The 13,229-nt window shown below is 41.9% G+C and overlaps 1 protein-coding gene across 1 annotated transcript in view; it reads left to right on the top strand.

Moving 5' to 3' along the window:
- Positions 1-13,229, top strand: part of EPAS1 (endothelial PAS domain protein 1) — a 72,255-nt gene that overhangs the window by 38,561 nt on the left and 20,465 nt on the right. The window contains exon 7 of the mRNA XM_015411852.1: positions 4,610-4,716. Within this exon, the coding sequence (XP_015267338.1) occupies positions 4,610-4,716 (107 nt within the window). The remainder of the gene's footprint in view (positions 1-4,609; positions 4,717-13,229) is intronic.

Below are 13,229 nucleotides of genomic sequence, written 5' to 3'. Positions count from 1 at the left end.
TCCAAGGGCCAGCTTGCCTGGGCGCCTCACAGCCACAGGGCACCTAGGAAAGCCAAGGGAAGGCATGGGGTGTGGCCTAATATGCTAATGAGTTTCTGCTGTTGGGTGTGGCCTAATATGCTAATGAGTTCCTTCTGGGCTTTTTCTACAAAAAAAGCCCTGGTTATATGATAATAATGATTATTATTATCAGGCCCGTAGCCAGGATTTCTTAAATCGGGGGGCCTTTAAAAAATTCAGGGGGCACTGAAGCTGCACCCTTCTGAACCCCGTTGACTTCAATGGGTTTCAGTGGGTGTGCGATCGCTTAGAATAGCCCTGTGAATTATCAGCATCAATAAACTGTTTTGCTTTTTGGATCCTGCCTGCCCTCCGCGAGAAATAAGAGCTGTAATCTGCTGGTTTGCAGAGAGGCAGGGGCTTCAAGAGTGGCCCCTCGGGCACTCTGGTGAGGCGGGGAGAAAAGCACAAAAGTTGCCGCCGCGGTGCGGGGCAAACGGAGTCATGTGTTTCCCCATGGTAAAAGATGAGGGGAGTTGGGAAGGGAGAGGGCTGCCACAGGAGGGAATAGAGCCACCTGGAAGTGGAGGGAGGGCCCCTTCCTCCTCCGCTGTTTCCCTTCAGAGGCGGCGCTGCAGGGACCGTCAGGCGGGCACCAAAGGCAGCAAGCGGGGAGAGGGCAGGTGTCTGAAGGTGACTCCGCAGCCCCCACCGCGCCCACTCACCATCCCATCCTGACCGTCCGAACCCAGGCAGGCAGGCAGGCAGGGACGCTCGCTCGCTCTGCCCGGTGTGGGTCAGTGATGTGGCATGGGGAAATGTATGCAATAATGACATGGGGAGAGGAACATATAAATTTTCTTATATGTTGAATGGGGACAACTTTCTTCAAAGCTGCCATTTTTGGCAGCAGTCTCATGTCTACAACCAGAAAACCAAATCCAAACAAGAGAGCTTCCTCCTGGATGTACAGCCTCCAACACAGTGATGCAAACATTCAAATTAAATACATAATTTCTGGTGTCTTTGCTGCATCCCTTATCTATTCTCAAAACATCTGCCACTTGAAAGGGAGTTGAACAAAGTGTGTGACATGACACTGGCAGGCCATTTAGCTTCACATCTGGTGCTTAGTGCCACATGGACTTAGCTAATGCAATTTCCACGCCTGCAGTCTGCGTGCATTAAGGTTTTGAAAAACGAGGATTCTGACAAAGGACTCAGCACAGGTTCAGAAACAATTTAGGTGTGCAATTTAGGTGTGCAATTAAGCCACTTCTGCAGTGTATTTTGAAAAGCTGGAAATCAAACTTGTTCAGTACATCCAGTTAAATTGGGGGTGTTAGATGAAAAATGAACCAATTGTATGATTCATTTAAAAATTAAACAGCACCATGCTTTAAATTGAAGAGTTAATGTCAGAAGGAGTAGTTCTGCTCAAAGATTAACCGATAAGCTAGCAAAGGTGTATTCAGTTTTGGAAAAGTAGCTTTTTTAAAATGTTGATTCATCCCTAGATAATATTTCAATCTTCTATAGGTCAGGTTTAGAATTTCCCTGTTTTCTGTATTACCTGTTCTTTAAAAGCATAAAAACAGCTCTGACATTTAGTACCTGAACAGCTATTTGCAATGTACTCGGCAGATCTCTTAGTTCTCAATGAAAGAAGCAATGAGACACCACCTCCTCTACACAAGAGGATTTAAATACCAAGATTACATCTGATCCCCTGAACATGACCTTTTCACAAGGCAGTTGCACTATAAGAGGTAATTCTACAGTGTGAACTTTAAGAAGTTGACATTGTGGTGAGGAAGTTAGCCATTGGCCAAGAGAAATGTAAGAAATCAAAATGACCAGGTTTAATATGTACACTGGCACATAATGTTGTTTTCAACTGCAGAGAGAAACTGACAGTGTTAGTAGCTGGAAATTCTGTATTGGATTTTCTCACTGAAAAGCCTTACGTCCCTTCATTTAAATTAATGCACTTTTCCTGTATTGAGGTTCTATTCCCACAAAGCAATTTACTGCTGCATTGCAGCTTATTCCATCACTGGAAATGCCATAATCACAGTTGGATGGGTTGACATATAACTTTTTAACATGCACCTTTACCAGTGCGTTGGCTAATGGCTATTGCTTCTGAAGGTGTTCCGAGTTTCTTTACACATGGATTTGGCATCCTAAAACAAAGCCAGATGGAAGTCACACATGCATTGTCAAACCTGGGAATGCTGAGTGTGGTTGGCCACGCCAAAAGGTTTCATTGATTCAGAAACTCAAGACAATTGTGTTTAAAACTGGCTTTCCACTTTGCAAATGTGCACCTCGACTGCATGGCACACATGAATTAATTTGAAGTCATTGTGTTGCATATGCAGTGACAAAAATGAAAGAGAGCATTGGGGAGAGATTACTCACAAAAAACTTCAATTCTTAAAATGTTTAGCCATAACAAACACTCTTAAAATACACTACATCTTCCACAAATAACTTGACCATTCATGTGCATTTAAATCAGGCCTGATGTTGTGGCACTAAGAAATTATGATATGATCAGTGGATGTAGGCACATCTTGGAAATATAATGTGTAAACAGCCACTTGCCTGTTCTTCTAGAAAATGTTCCCCTTTTTGTCGGGGACAGCCTACTCAGTGTTGTTAAAATCGCATGAAATGAAGAGCCAGGATCCTTGTGAGAATACAGCATTAACTGTCATGAATGATAATGGCAAATACGTGCTTGCAAGCAGAGGAGGCTATGTGCTTGTTCTCAGGTTGTATTTCCTGGCTTTGTAAGGTTTATGTCAACTGGGAGTGATACAGTTCAGACGTGGGGGGGGGGTTGCCTTTTCATTTCACAGGGGGTTTGAAAGATGCCATCTAAGTATGTTCGACAGATGATGTGACGTAAATGGCTACTAGATATGATCAAAACTATACAAAATGTAATAGTCATTCTGCAAAGCTACCAAGGAGAGGAAAGACTAAATACAGCAATATTTCTGATGCAGTGTATATAGGACACTTAATAGGACCCCTTGTAAACAATTGAGATTTTTGAGGTTAAATCTTCACAGGTCTGTTTATTTGTTTATTTCTTTGGTTTGTTCCCTGGTGATGCAAGAAGCCATTTCTCTAGGAAAATTTCCATGGAATTTATGTTAAGAAACATTATTGCATAAATACAGTAGCTGACTCTGGGGGGGTGGGGGAGCCCCAGTATTTTAATGTCTTGTCTCACATATGTGTATTTAGTATTTTGCTTTAATAATGGAGATACCAAAAGTGGTGAGCTAGTTCCAGTTTAGAGAGTTATAACTGTAGAAATTATGAAAGACCAAAGAGTTTGTCAAGGGTTTCTTTCTTTCTTCTTCTGTGGTCCAGTCAGGTGGGTCTTGCGTGTTGATCCAAAGCTGAAAATTGATGGTAGTCAGTAGTCCAGTCAGATTTAACATTTCATGATATCTTAACTATGGCTAGGAGATTGGGAGCAGGCTATGGATTAGCATATTCACTTCTTTCCTCTTATTCTTGAATTTCCCCATCTTCTCTCTCGTAACCATGAGATAACCATGGTGCAATTTTAATGACATCTATAGAATAGCTTCAAATCAGTTTGAACCAGGGTTGCAAACACCTGGTTAAAGCTAACTGTTATTAGCATAAAAATTAATGTCTGTGTTTCACTGGACCAAGGGTAGTCTGAAAAGAGAAGTTCACACGAGAGAGAAGAGTGAATGCAAACACCCTATACTAAATGAGTCCATTGGTTCATCAAGGTCAATATTGTCTACTCAGACTGGCAGCAGCAGTCCAGGGTCTCAGAGAGAGGTCTTTAACAGCATCTGGATAAGGGAAACAGGAAGTGAACAGGACCGACATGCTGGAGGGGCTGTGGCTTAGTGGTAGTACATCCGCTTGGAATGCACAAGGTCCTAGGTTCAATCCCAGGTAGTAGGTGATGTTAAAGACCGCTCTCTGAGAACCTGGAGAGCTGCTCTCTCCTGTGAAATCTTATGTTTGTATCAAGCCACTGAGAAAGCAGAACTGATAACTGGTTTTGATCTGTTGTGCCCTACTGATTTTAGGATAGGACTTGCAAAAATGAGTTTAAATTAAGGGCGGGAAGGTAACAGCTGGATATTAGGGAAAACGTTTTTACAGTAAGAGCTGTACAACAGTGGAATCAGCTGCATAGGGAGGTAGTAAGTTCCCCCTCACTGGCCGTCTTTAAGCTGAGCAAACACTTGTAAGGGATGCTCTAGGCTGATCCTGCACTGAGCAGGGGGTTGGACCAGATGGCCTGTATGGCCCCTTCCAACTCTGTGATTCTATGATTCTAAGCCCTCTCTTCTGCCTGGATCGTAAGACTTGATTCATTAGCATGTATTGTAGTCCTAAGCATGCTTCTTGGAGCTGAATATAAAAGTTTATTTAGCCAGATTTTTGAAAAGCAAGTGGAAATGGACAGAATGCTGAATTCCATAAGTAAGTTCGCAAGGAATATGCAACACTATTTTTTTCATGTAAGATCAAGCTTTTTCTTTTAGTTAATGAAAGTTATGTGTTCAAACATGTAATGCAAATATGTTCTTGCATCCAGAATAACTGAATTGGTTGGATACCATCCTGAGGAGCTGCTGGGCCGTTCAGCATACGAGTTCTATCATGCATTGGATTCTGAGAATATGACCAAAAGTCATCAGAACTGTAAGTTACAGGCTAAAGCTGGATTTCTTGGACAGGAACATGAGTTAAGCACTTATCCTGTGGGCAATGTGGATAATTGATTTTAATGACCAAGGTCACTTTACACAAAGAAATTATGGCACAGAGGTAAGCTGCATTGTCACAGCAAGCGGCATATACTGGCCCAGTCACATGGATTATCTCCTAAACCACTGCAGAACTTTCTTAGTGGCCCTGAGACATAATTATGGCAGAGGGCAATCAATGTGCTGCACATGGATGACTTGATGTATGGGTCAGCCACCATGCGGCCACAGTTTCAGATGGCCCTATACAATTTGTTTCTGTGAAATGAGACTTAAGAAGCAAACCACTTTTACCCAGTTGCTGAAAATTGTTACAAATCCTTTTTAAAATATAATTCTATTCTGGTAGCCATCAACGAATAAGAAATTAACATTGTTGGGTATTCCAAAAGACTCTATCTGGTTTTCCAAATGACTGTGGTGTATCCACTTAATCCTTATTCCCAGCTCCATTTGCCCACATTCTTCCTTTTCTCAATTTCTCTCTCATTTTCCTCATTGTCTGTTTTTTGTGATTCTATGATTCTAAGCCCTCTCTTCTGCCTGGATCGTAAGACTTGATTCATTAGCATGTATTGTAGTCCTAAGCATGCTTCTTGGAGCTGAATATAAAAGTTTATTTAGCCAGATTTTTGAAAAGCAAGTGGAAATGGACAGAATGCTGAATTCCATAAGTAAGTTCGCAAGGAATATGCAACACTATTTTTTTCATGTAAGATCAAGCTTTTTCTTTTAGTTAATGAAAGTTATGTGTTCAAACATGTAATGCAAATATGTTCTTGCATCCAGAATAACTGAATTGGTTGGATACCATCCTGAGGAGCTGCTGGGCCGTTCAGCATACGAGTTCTATCATGCATTGGATTCTGAGAATATGACCAAAAGTCATCAGAACTGTAAGTTACAGGCTAAAGCTGGATTTCTTGGACAGGAACATGAGTTAAGCACTTATCCTGTGGGCAATGTGGATAATTGATTTTAATGACCAAGGTCACTTTACACAAAGAAATTATGGCACAGAGGTAAGCTGCATTGTCACAGCAAGCGGCATATACTGGCCCAGTCACATGGATTATCTCCTAAACCACTGCAGAACTTTCTTAGTGGCCCTGAGACATAATTATGGCAGAGGGCAATCAATGTGCTGCACATGGATGACTTGATGTATGGGTCAGCCACCATGCGGCCACAGTTTCAGATGGCCCTATACAATTTGTTTCTGTGAAATGAGACTTAAGAAGCAAACCACTTTTACCCAGTTGCTGAAAATTGTTACAAATCCTTTTTTAAAAATAATTCTATTCTGGTAGCCATCAATGAATACGAAATTATCATTGTTGGGTATTCCAAAAGACTATATCTTGTTTTCCAAATGACTGTGGTTTATCCACTTAATCCTTATTCCCAGCTCCATTTGCCCACATTCTTCCTTTTCGCAATTTCTCTCTCATTTTCCTCATTGTCTGTTTTCAGTAGTACGTTGCTTTGGGGGGATGAGACCCACCTATTTTTGTTTGTGTAACTCTACTAGGAGCTATGTGCCCTGCTGGCCTTGTATAAATAAATAAATAAAGTCCGTATAAGTGAATAATGGGAAATGGTGCTAGGAAAGCATGACTGGAGGACAGAATTTAGAGCCATTTCTCAGTCAGTCTGTTGGATCCTAGAGCCACATGTTGTTGAGAAGATGGGCTTGAGACCCTGGAAAGGGATGGTTACCAGGTATAGCTCTGGGAATTAGTGGGGGCCCCAAAGGATTCTGGCAACCCCAGCACTCACTTGGATGGTGCCTCTTAAGAAGCACTAACATTTTGCAAAGCCATGTATGACAGACCCCTGACTCTCCCCCACTCTGTGGCAGATTTCCCCACCAAAAATTTTATTTATTTATTTATTTAATTGCACACAGTATTCCAAATGAGGTCTCACCATTGATTTATATAGGGGCATTATGATATTGGCTGATCTGTTTACAATACCCTTCCTAATAATCCCCAGCATAGGATTGGCCTTCTTTATTGCAGTCACACACTGTCTCGACATTTTCAGTGAGTTATCTACTACAACTCCAAGATCTCTCTCACAGACCCCAACTCACAGTTCAGACCCCATCTCACAGACCCCATCTCACAGACCCCATCTTCAGACCCCAACTCACAGGCTCCATCGTGATTAACATACTCACTCCCTATTGCACATCATATTGGGATCCACAAGGAGGATGCCATGGGCCACGATGTCCAGGTGGCCAGTCAGCCCAACTCGGCGGTACTGCTCTGCACTCACACGTTGGTGGTAATGGCGGCGGCGGCTCCTACACAAAAGCCTGGTGGAAGAACTCCGTCTTGCAGGCCCTGCGGAACTGTAAAAGGTCCCCTCTGTGTTTAAACCCTTATTGAAATCCCACTTGAGGCAAAATAGCTTTCAAAACAGAAATAATATTCTATTTGAACAGGCAGGGAATATATATATACATACATATATATATTTGGAGATTGTAAAGGTTTAGAAAGGCTGAGGTAAAACTTCATACTATATAGAGATTTGAAAACTTAGATCATACAAAAGAATATTGTTGTGGCTTATTATCAGAGTTTCAGGATCTTTTCAATGGGACGTGCTTTGCTTAGTATATTTCAGCACTCACACAGGTTCTTAATACTGAATAGCATTTGCTTATAATTTCTAGAGTTCTCCCTTCAGAGTCCGAGGTTTTCACTAACTCCTGAAGTGTCTACAGTTCTCCCCTTTATCACAGACCAGGGTTCTCTTCCCAACGCCTTTCACTGGCAGGAAGTTATTTTCTTTGTCCCTGAGAAGTAGTAACTCCTTTTACTATTTGGCTTGTATGGGAGTTTTCTCTAACTACCCAGACCTGCCAAATCCTTCTCCAGTATCCATTGTCTGTATAAAGCTGTTCTGTAGCTTTCTTGACTGAGAATTTAGAATTCACTGACTCCCAAAGTCTTGTCCCTCAGAAGCCAAACCCTCTGGCTACTGATCCAGATGTTAGATTTCAGACAAAGACCAAAAGGTGAATGAAACTTTACCCTCCAGATCAGCTGCTTTATTTCCTCTCTAAGCTGACGCTGGCCAATCAGAGAGTGAGTAGAGCAGCCAGTCACATAAACTCTTCTCTCCAGGGAAGATTAACTCTTGAACTCCCTGACTCTCTGACATGAGCAGCATTTTTAAAAGCCTGCTTTTCTTTGCAGTCCGTCACACTGTGTTAAAATCATTTGGCCCAGGGTGCAGATTGGCCAAAGCCTGCCATGCTTACTGGATCCTGTAATTGCCCACCTGCCATAGCATTACTATATTTCACTGCAACAGTAGATCTGTAAATCTTAACAAAATTATTTTAAAATATTCACATACAATGATCACAAGCTCAGACAAAGTAGTATGGGGAAGTTTCAAAACAGACTCTGAGCTATTTTTATTCCTGCTTCTCCCTTCCCTCTGCTTGCCCTTTTAGTTCCTTTTCTATTGTTTGTCATTGTAACACGGTGCACATTGTCCAAAAATAGTCTCATTTTATGGTTATGTGTTGTCACTCTGTAGAATGCCTTCATGAAGTGGAGTCCTTGTCCCTATTCACTGCAATTATTTCTTCTGCCATAACTTCATCTAAGCTTGAGCTAAGCTAGGTGGACAAGGGGAAAATTAACACTAAGTAATAAATTGGGGGGAAATCCACTCGGTATATTTGAGGAAACTGAATGTATGGCATTTTTGGACAAAGGGACTCTAAATTAACTTTGTAGTGCTCATTTGTTATAATTTTTCTGTTGTCAAGGAATAAATGATACATGAACCTCTATGTGTAACTCTGACTGCATTCACATGAACAAAAGCTGAGATTGTTAGGTAGTCTTCTTAGAGTTACTGTGAAATGCAGGATCTCTTTACTATTCACAAACTGCACTTTTTTTGCTCCAGCAACACACTGTATGGCCAAAACCATGGCCATACAGTGCGGAAAATCTACAACTAACACACTGAGCTTCTAATAGGACTAGCATAGCCATTTGCAAGTACCAGCTTTTAGTTCTTAAAATCTTTGCAGTTTGTATTCTGGTTGCTCATTTTTCTTTGTTCAAGTAACTTTCAACATTTCTTATGCCAAACGTCTTGACCGAGCCTCAATCAGTAAGGATCTCTTCTTCACTCCCACACCTCAGCTTCAGCTTCTCCAGTCCAATGCAATTCAAAATATCATCGACCTTGTGTGATAATATGAGAAAACAAGAGAGAGCTCATGTTCACAAAGCTTGCCTCAATTAAGTTCAAATAACACAGATTCCCTCCCATTGTGAGTAGATCCCAAGAAAACGTGCTGTAGGAAATACCAATTCAGGGATTACATGCCAGTGTTCCAGAAAGCATTTTTCAAGCCAGACATTATCTACAGCAAATTTTTGACATGCAGATCTTAGCTGTCTTTGATTCTTATAATACATTGTCTGAGGACTTGTGGTAGGAATGACTCACTGATAGAGCAAATTTTTGAATGGAGAGCAAATGTTTGAATGGACCCTTGGAGACATCCACTTTGAACGTTGAGATTCTTCCCAAAGCAAACTCCTCCTACGGCATAACACTTTCTACTTCACACCTCTGAAGCTTATTCTAAATTCAGCTTATTCTAAATTCTCAGTCAAGCAAAGAATTTGAAGAAAAAATCCTTATGATACACTAAGAAACAGAAAGGCAAAGAATTTGAAGAAAAATCCTTATGATACACTAAGAAACAGGTTTATAATCTTCAGTGATGTAAGTCAGTGCCACCTAGACCATGCTGGTTCTCAACCATTCATATCTTATGTCCCACCCATCACTCTGTCAAAGAACCTGGGCCCCACCATGATAGAAAGAAAAGGCATTTATTTGTTTAGAGGCAATCCATTGTTCCATTTATGAGTTACAGTACGTTTTAAGGGCATAAAAATTACAGCAATATTGTTGGGAGTAAATTTTGTTATGATGGTTTTAATAGATAATCCCTGGCAGGTCAGTAGGGTTATTATTAGAACCCAGGTCAGTAGGGTTGGCAGGAAGCAGCATATCAAAGATACTCACTAGTGGGCAAAGGAATGGGGGGTTCTGCTAGACATGGGGCATATGTGTCCAGTTTTGGGCACCACATTTTAGGAAGGATGTTGACAAGCTCAAGCGTGTCCAAAAGGGGGCAACCAGGATGGTGAGAGGGTTGGAATCCAAGTCTTATGGGGAAAGGCTGAAAGAGTTGGGTATGTTTCACCTGGGAAAGAGAAGGCTTAGAGGGGACATGATTGCAGTCTTCAAGTATTTGAAGTGCTGTCATGTAGAAGATGGAGCGGATCTATTCTCTCTTGCTCCGGATTGCAAGACTAGATCTAATGGGTGGAAATTACAAGGGAGTTGTTACTGGCTAAATATCAGGAGAAACTTCCTAACTGGAAGAGTGGTTGAGCAGTGGAACAGACTGCCTCGGGAGGTGGTGGATGCTCCTTCACTGGACGTTTTCAAGCAGAGGCTGGATGACCATCTTTCGGGTATGTTGTAGGGCTATCTTTCAGCTATGCCCCTGCAGAGTGCAGGGGGTTGGACTAGATGACCTGCAAGGTCCCTTCCAACTCTAACATGGCTCCTCTCTTGTCTGCTGCTGTTTCTGTGTTCATTGATAAAAAATGACCACTGAGTTCAGTTTATTAAATATGGAGTTTGTTGGTACAACTCATTCCTTTGAGTTGTCAGTGGTTCTCAAGCTGGTGGTATATCACTTGTGGTTCAAAGAAGTAGTCTAGTCATGTTATTACAACGACTAAGGAATTCCAACCCCATGGTCACTTGCAAGTGTGACATGCCATTATTTCCTGCCAAAACTACCTGCCACAGACTATCCATCTGTGACCTTTTGGCATTCTAGAAGCAACCTTGGTCACTCTGTGTTTCTCCTAATTATAGAATCATAGAATGTTAGAGTTGGAAGGTCTGCATAATGGTGCTTGTGCAGATACAGTGTGGAGTGGAGCATGGGCAGAAGTCCTCTGTAGTTTTGGGTCCAGATCCAGCTTGGCATGCGCCTTTGGCAGAAGGCTGCCCTGGCCACAGTACACAGTCTATAGTCCAGCATGGGGCCCTCAGCTTAGGACCACAGCCCTGTCCATTGCCCTGGCACTCAATTCATAGTCCAGCAAGGCACTGATAGTAAAAGAGTCTCTTTAACAGTGCAATCTGGAACGGCTTCTTGGCAACAGAAGGAAGACCTTTTCTTCTTGTGTGCTCATCCACCCACAAAGATAATCTGAAAGATCTTCCCGTGGGTACCATGTATACATAATTAGTGACTTTTCAGAGTTGGCCCCGAAGCTACAGAAATTCTTCCCCTACCATGGTTTTTCATCACTGATGATTTTCATTAGTCTATGCTCTTGTAGAAATCAAGAATGTGTTGGTTCTTTTAACCTGCTATCATATTCTTGTAATTTTGTGTTAGATGGGGGTTTTTATTTGTATTGGCTGCCTTGATATTGTAGGGGGAACTTGACTTTATTTGTCTTGAATAAATGAAAGACAAGGAACTTTACAAGCAAAAGCATGATTGCATTGAGATAGGCCAGTTTGGTGGCACACTTTCATCTGGAAGGGAGACCCATTTAATTTTGGGTCTTCTCAAAGTATGTGTGCATAAGATTGCAGCTTTGGCACCATTATTTAGTATCTCTAGAATTTTCCCCAAGAACTTTGTGATCACTGTACAAGGGAAATTAAGGCAGAGAGAGAAAAGGGTTTGCCCAAGGCTTGTACAGTGCATCCATGAATGAGCATATAAAATACAAATAATAAAACAGTCAAAATGTGAATATTAAATTAAATACACCAGCATTTACGTGAAGATTATAATTTCTTAAGGCCATTTCCATCAAGTCTAGAAAAAATTAGGTAATTTTTTACAGCTGGGTTTTTGTAAATTAAAGAAGTATCCACAATCAAGAGGAAAAAATGAAAGATTAAGGAAAGTGCCTAATTTTTCTAAAGAATCTTTCTTTCTCTAGGTTTACTAGTAAGCTACAGCTTGCTGCCATTTTTTAAACACTGTAATATCTTTAGATGCAGTAATCATGTTGTGGTAGAATAAACTCATCATTGTCTGTGTTCTTGGCTTCATATAAAAATTCTATACAGTTTGAGATACTTTAATTGGCACTCATCAAATGCAAGAATGGGATTTCATTTGGCAGATTTGGCATGCACTGCTCCTTACAACCTATGGAGGGGGAGTGAGAGAGAGAGAGAGTGATGAAGGCTTTGTCATTACATGATGTGTACTGACGATGTTCTATAAAATTATACTAGGCACTTAATTATATTCTATAATTAATATTCTGTAATAATTCCCAGTTTGGATCTGTTCCTGTTCCCACTGTTTTGCCATTCATCTCAACAGACAGGCAATTGGAAGTCCTTAGTAACCTCTTTATCAATATATTGTATTGCAGTTTTAAACTATTTAAAATGTTAGTATTTGGGGGGGGGCACTGAGAACTAAAAGGCAATCCTGGATCCATTCCAGTCTGGCTTTCGCCCTGCTCATGGGAAAGAGACTGCACTGGCCACCCTCTCGGATGACCTCCAGAGGCATCTGGATTAAGGTGGGTCGGCACTGCTGTTAATACTTGATCTAATGGCAGCATTCAAAACGGTCAACTATGATTTTTTTGACCTACCGCCTTGCCAGTGCGGGATATGGGGGACTGCTTTACAGTGGCTGTCCACCTTTCTCCATGGTTGGGGACAGAGGGTGGCACTTGGGGAGAGGGTATCTCAATGTTACTCTTTGGTATGTGGCGTCCTGCAAGGGGCAATCCTCTCCCTGATGATATTTAACATCTATATGTGCCCCCTTGCCCAGTTAATCCAGTACGCTGATGACACACAGCTGTATCTGTTGATAGATGGCCGGCCTGAGTCCACCCCAGAAGATTTGACTAGTGCACTGGAAGCCGTGGCTAGTTGGTTGCAACAGAGTCGGCTGAAACTGAATCCAGTGAAGACGGAGGTCCTGTACCTGTGTTTTGGGGGGTTGGGATCGGGAATCTAACTCCCAGCCCTTGGGGGGGTGCCATTGACACCAACCCCAATGATGAGGAGTCTAGGGGTGATTCTGAATGCCTCCCTTTCTATGGAAGCCCAGGTCACCAATACCACCAGATCAGCCTTTTACCATCGTCAGCTGGTTAGGCAGCTGGTTCCTTATCTCTCCCCCCATGACCTTGCGACAGTGAGGTTAGATTACTGCAACTCTCTCTATGCAGGCCTAGCCTTCAGTCTAACCCAAAAGCTTCAGCTGGTATAAAATGCAGTGGCATGCCTCATGACTGGGAGCCAGTCTGGCGTAGTGGTTAAGTGTGCGGAATCTAATCTGGGAGAACCGGGTTTGATTCCCCACTCCTCCACTTGCAG

The sequence above is a fragment of the Gekko japonicus genome, unplaced genomic scaffold (genome assembly GCF_001447785.1).
Source record: "Gekko japonicus isolate JY-2015 unplaced genomic scaffold, Gekko_japonicus_V1.1 scaffold359, whole genome shotgun sequence".
In the NCBI taxonomy this organism is placed as follows: Eukaryota; Metazoa; Chordata; class Lepidosauria; order Squamata; family Gekkonidae; genus Gekko; species Gekko japonicus.
The sequence above is the reverse complement of the archived record's forward strand: the minus strand, read 5'-3'. Positions and strand labels throughout refer to the sequence as shown.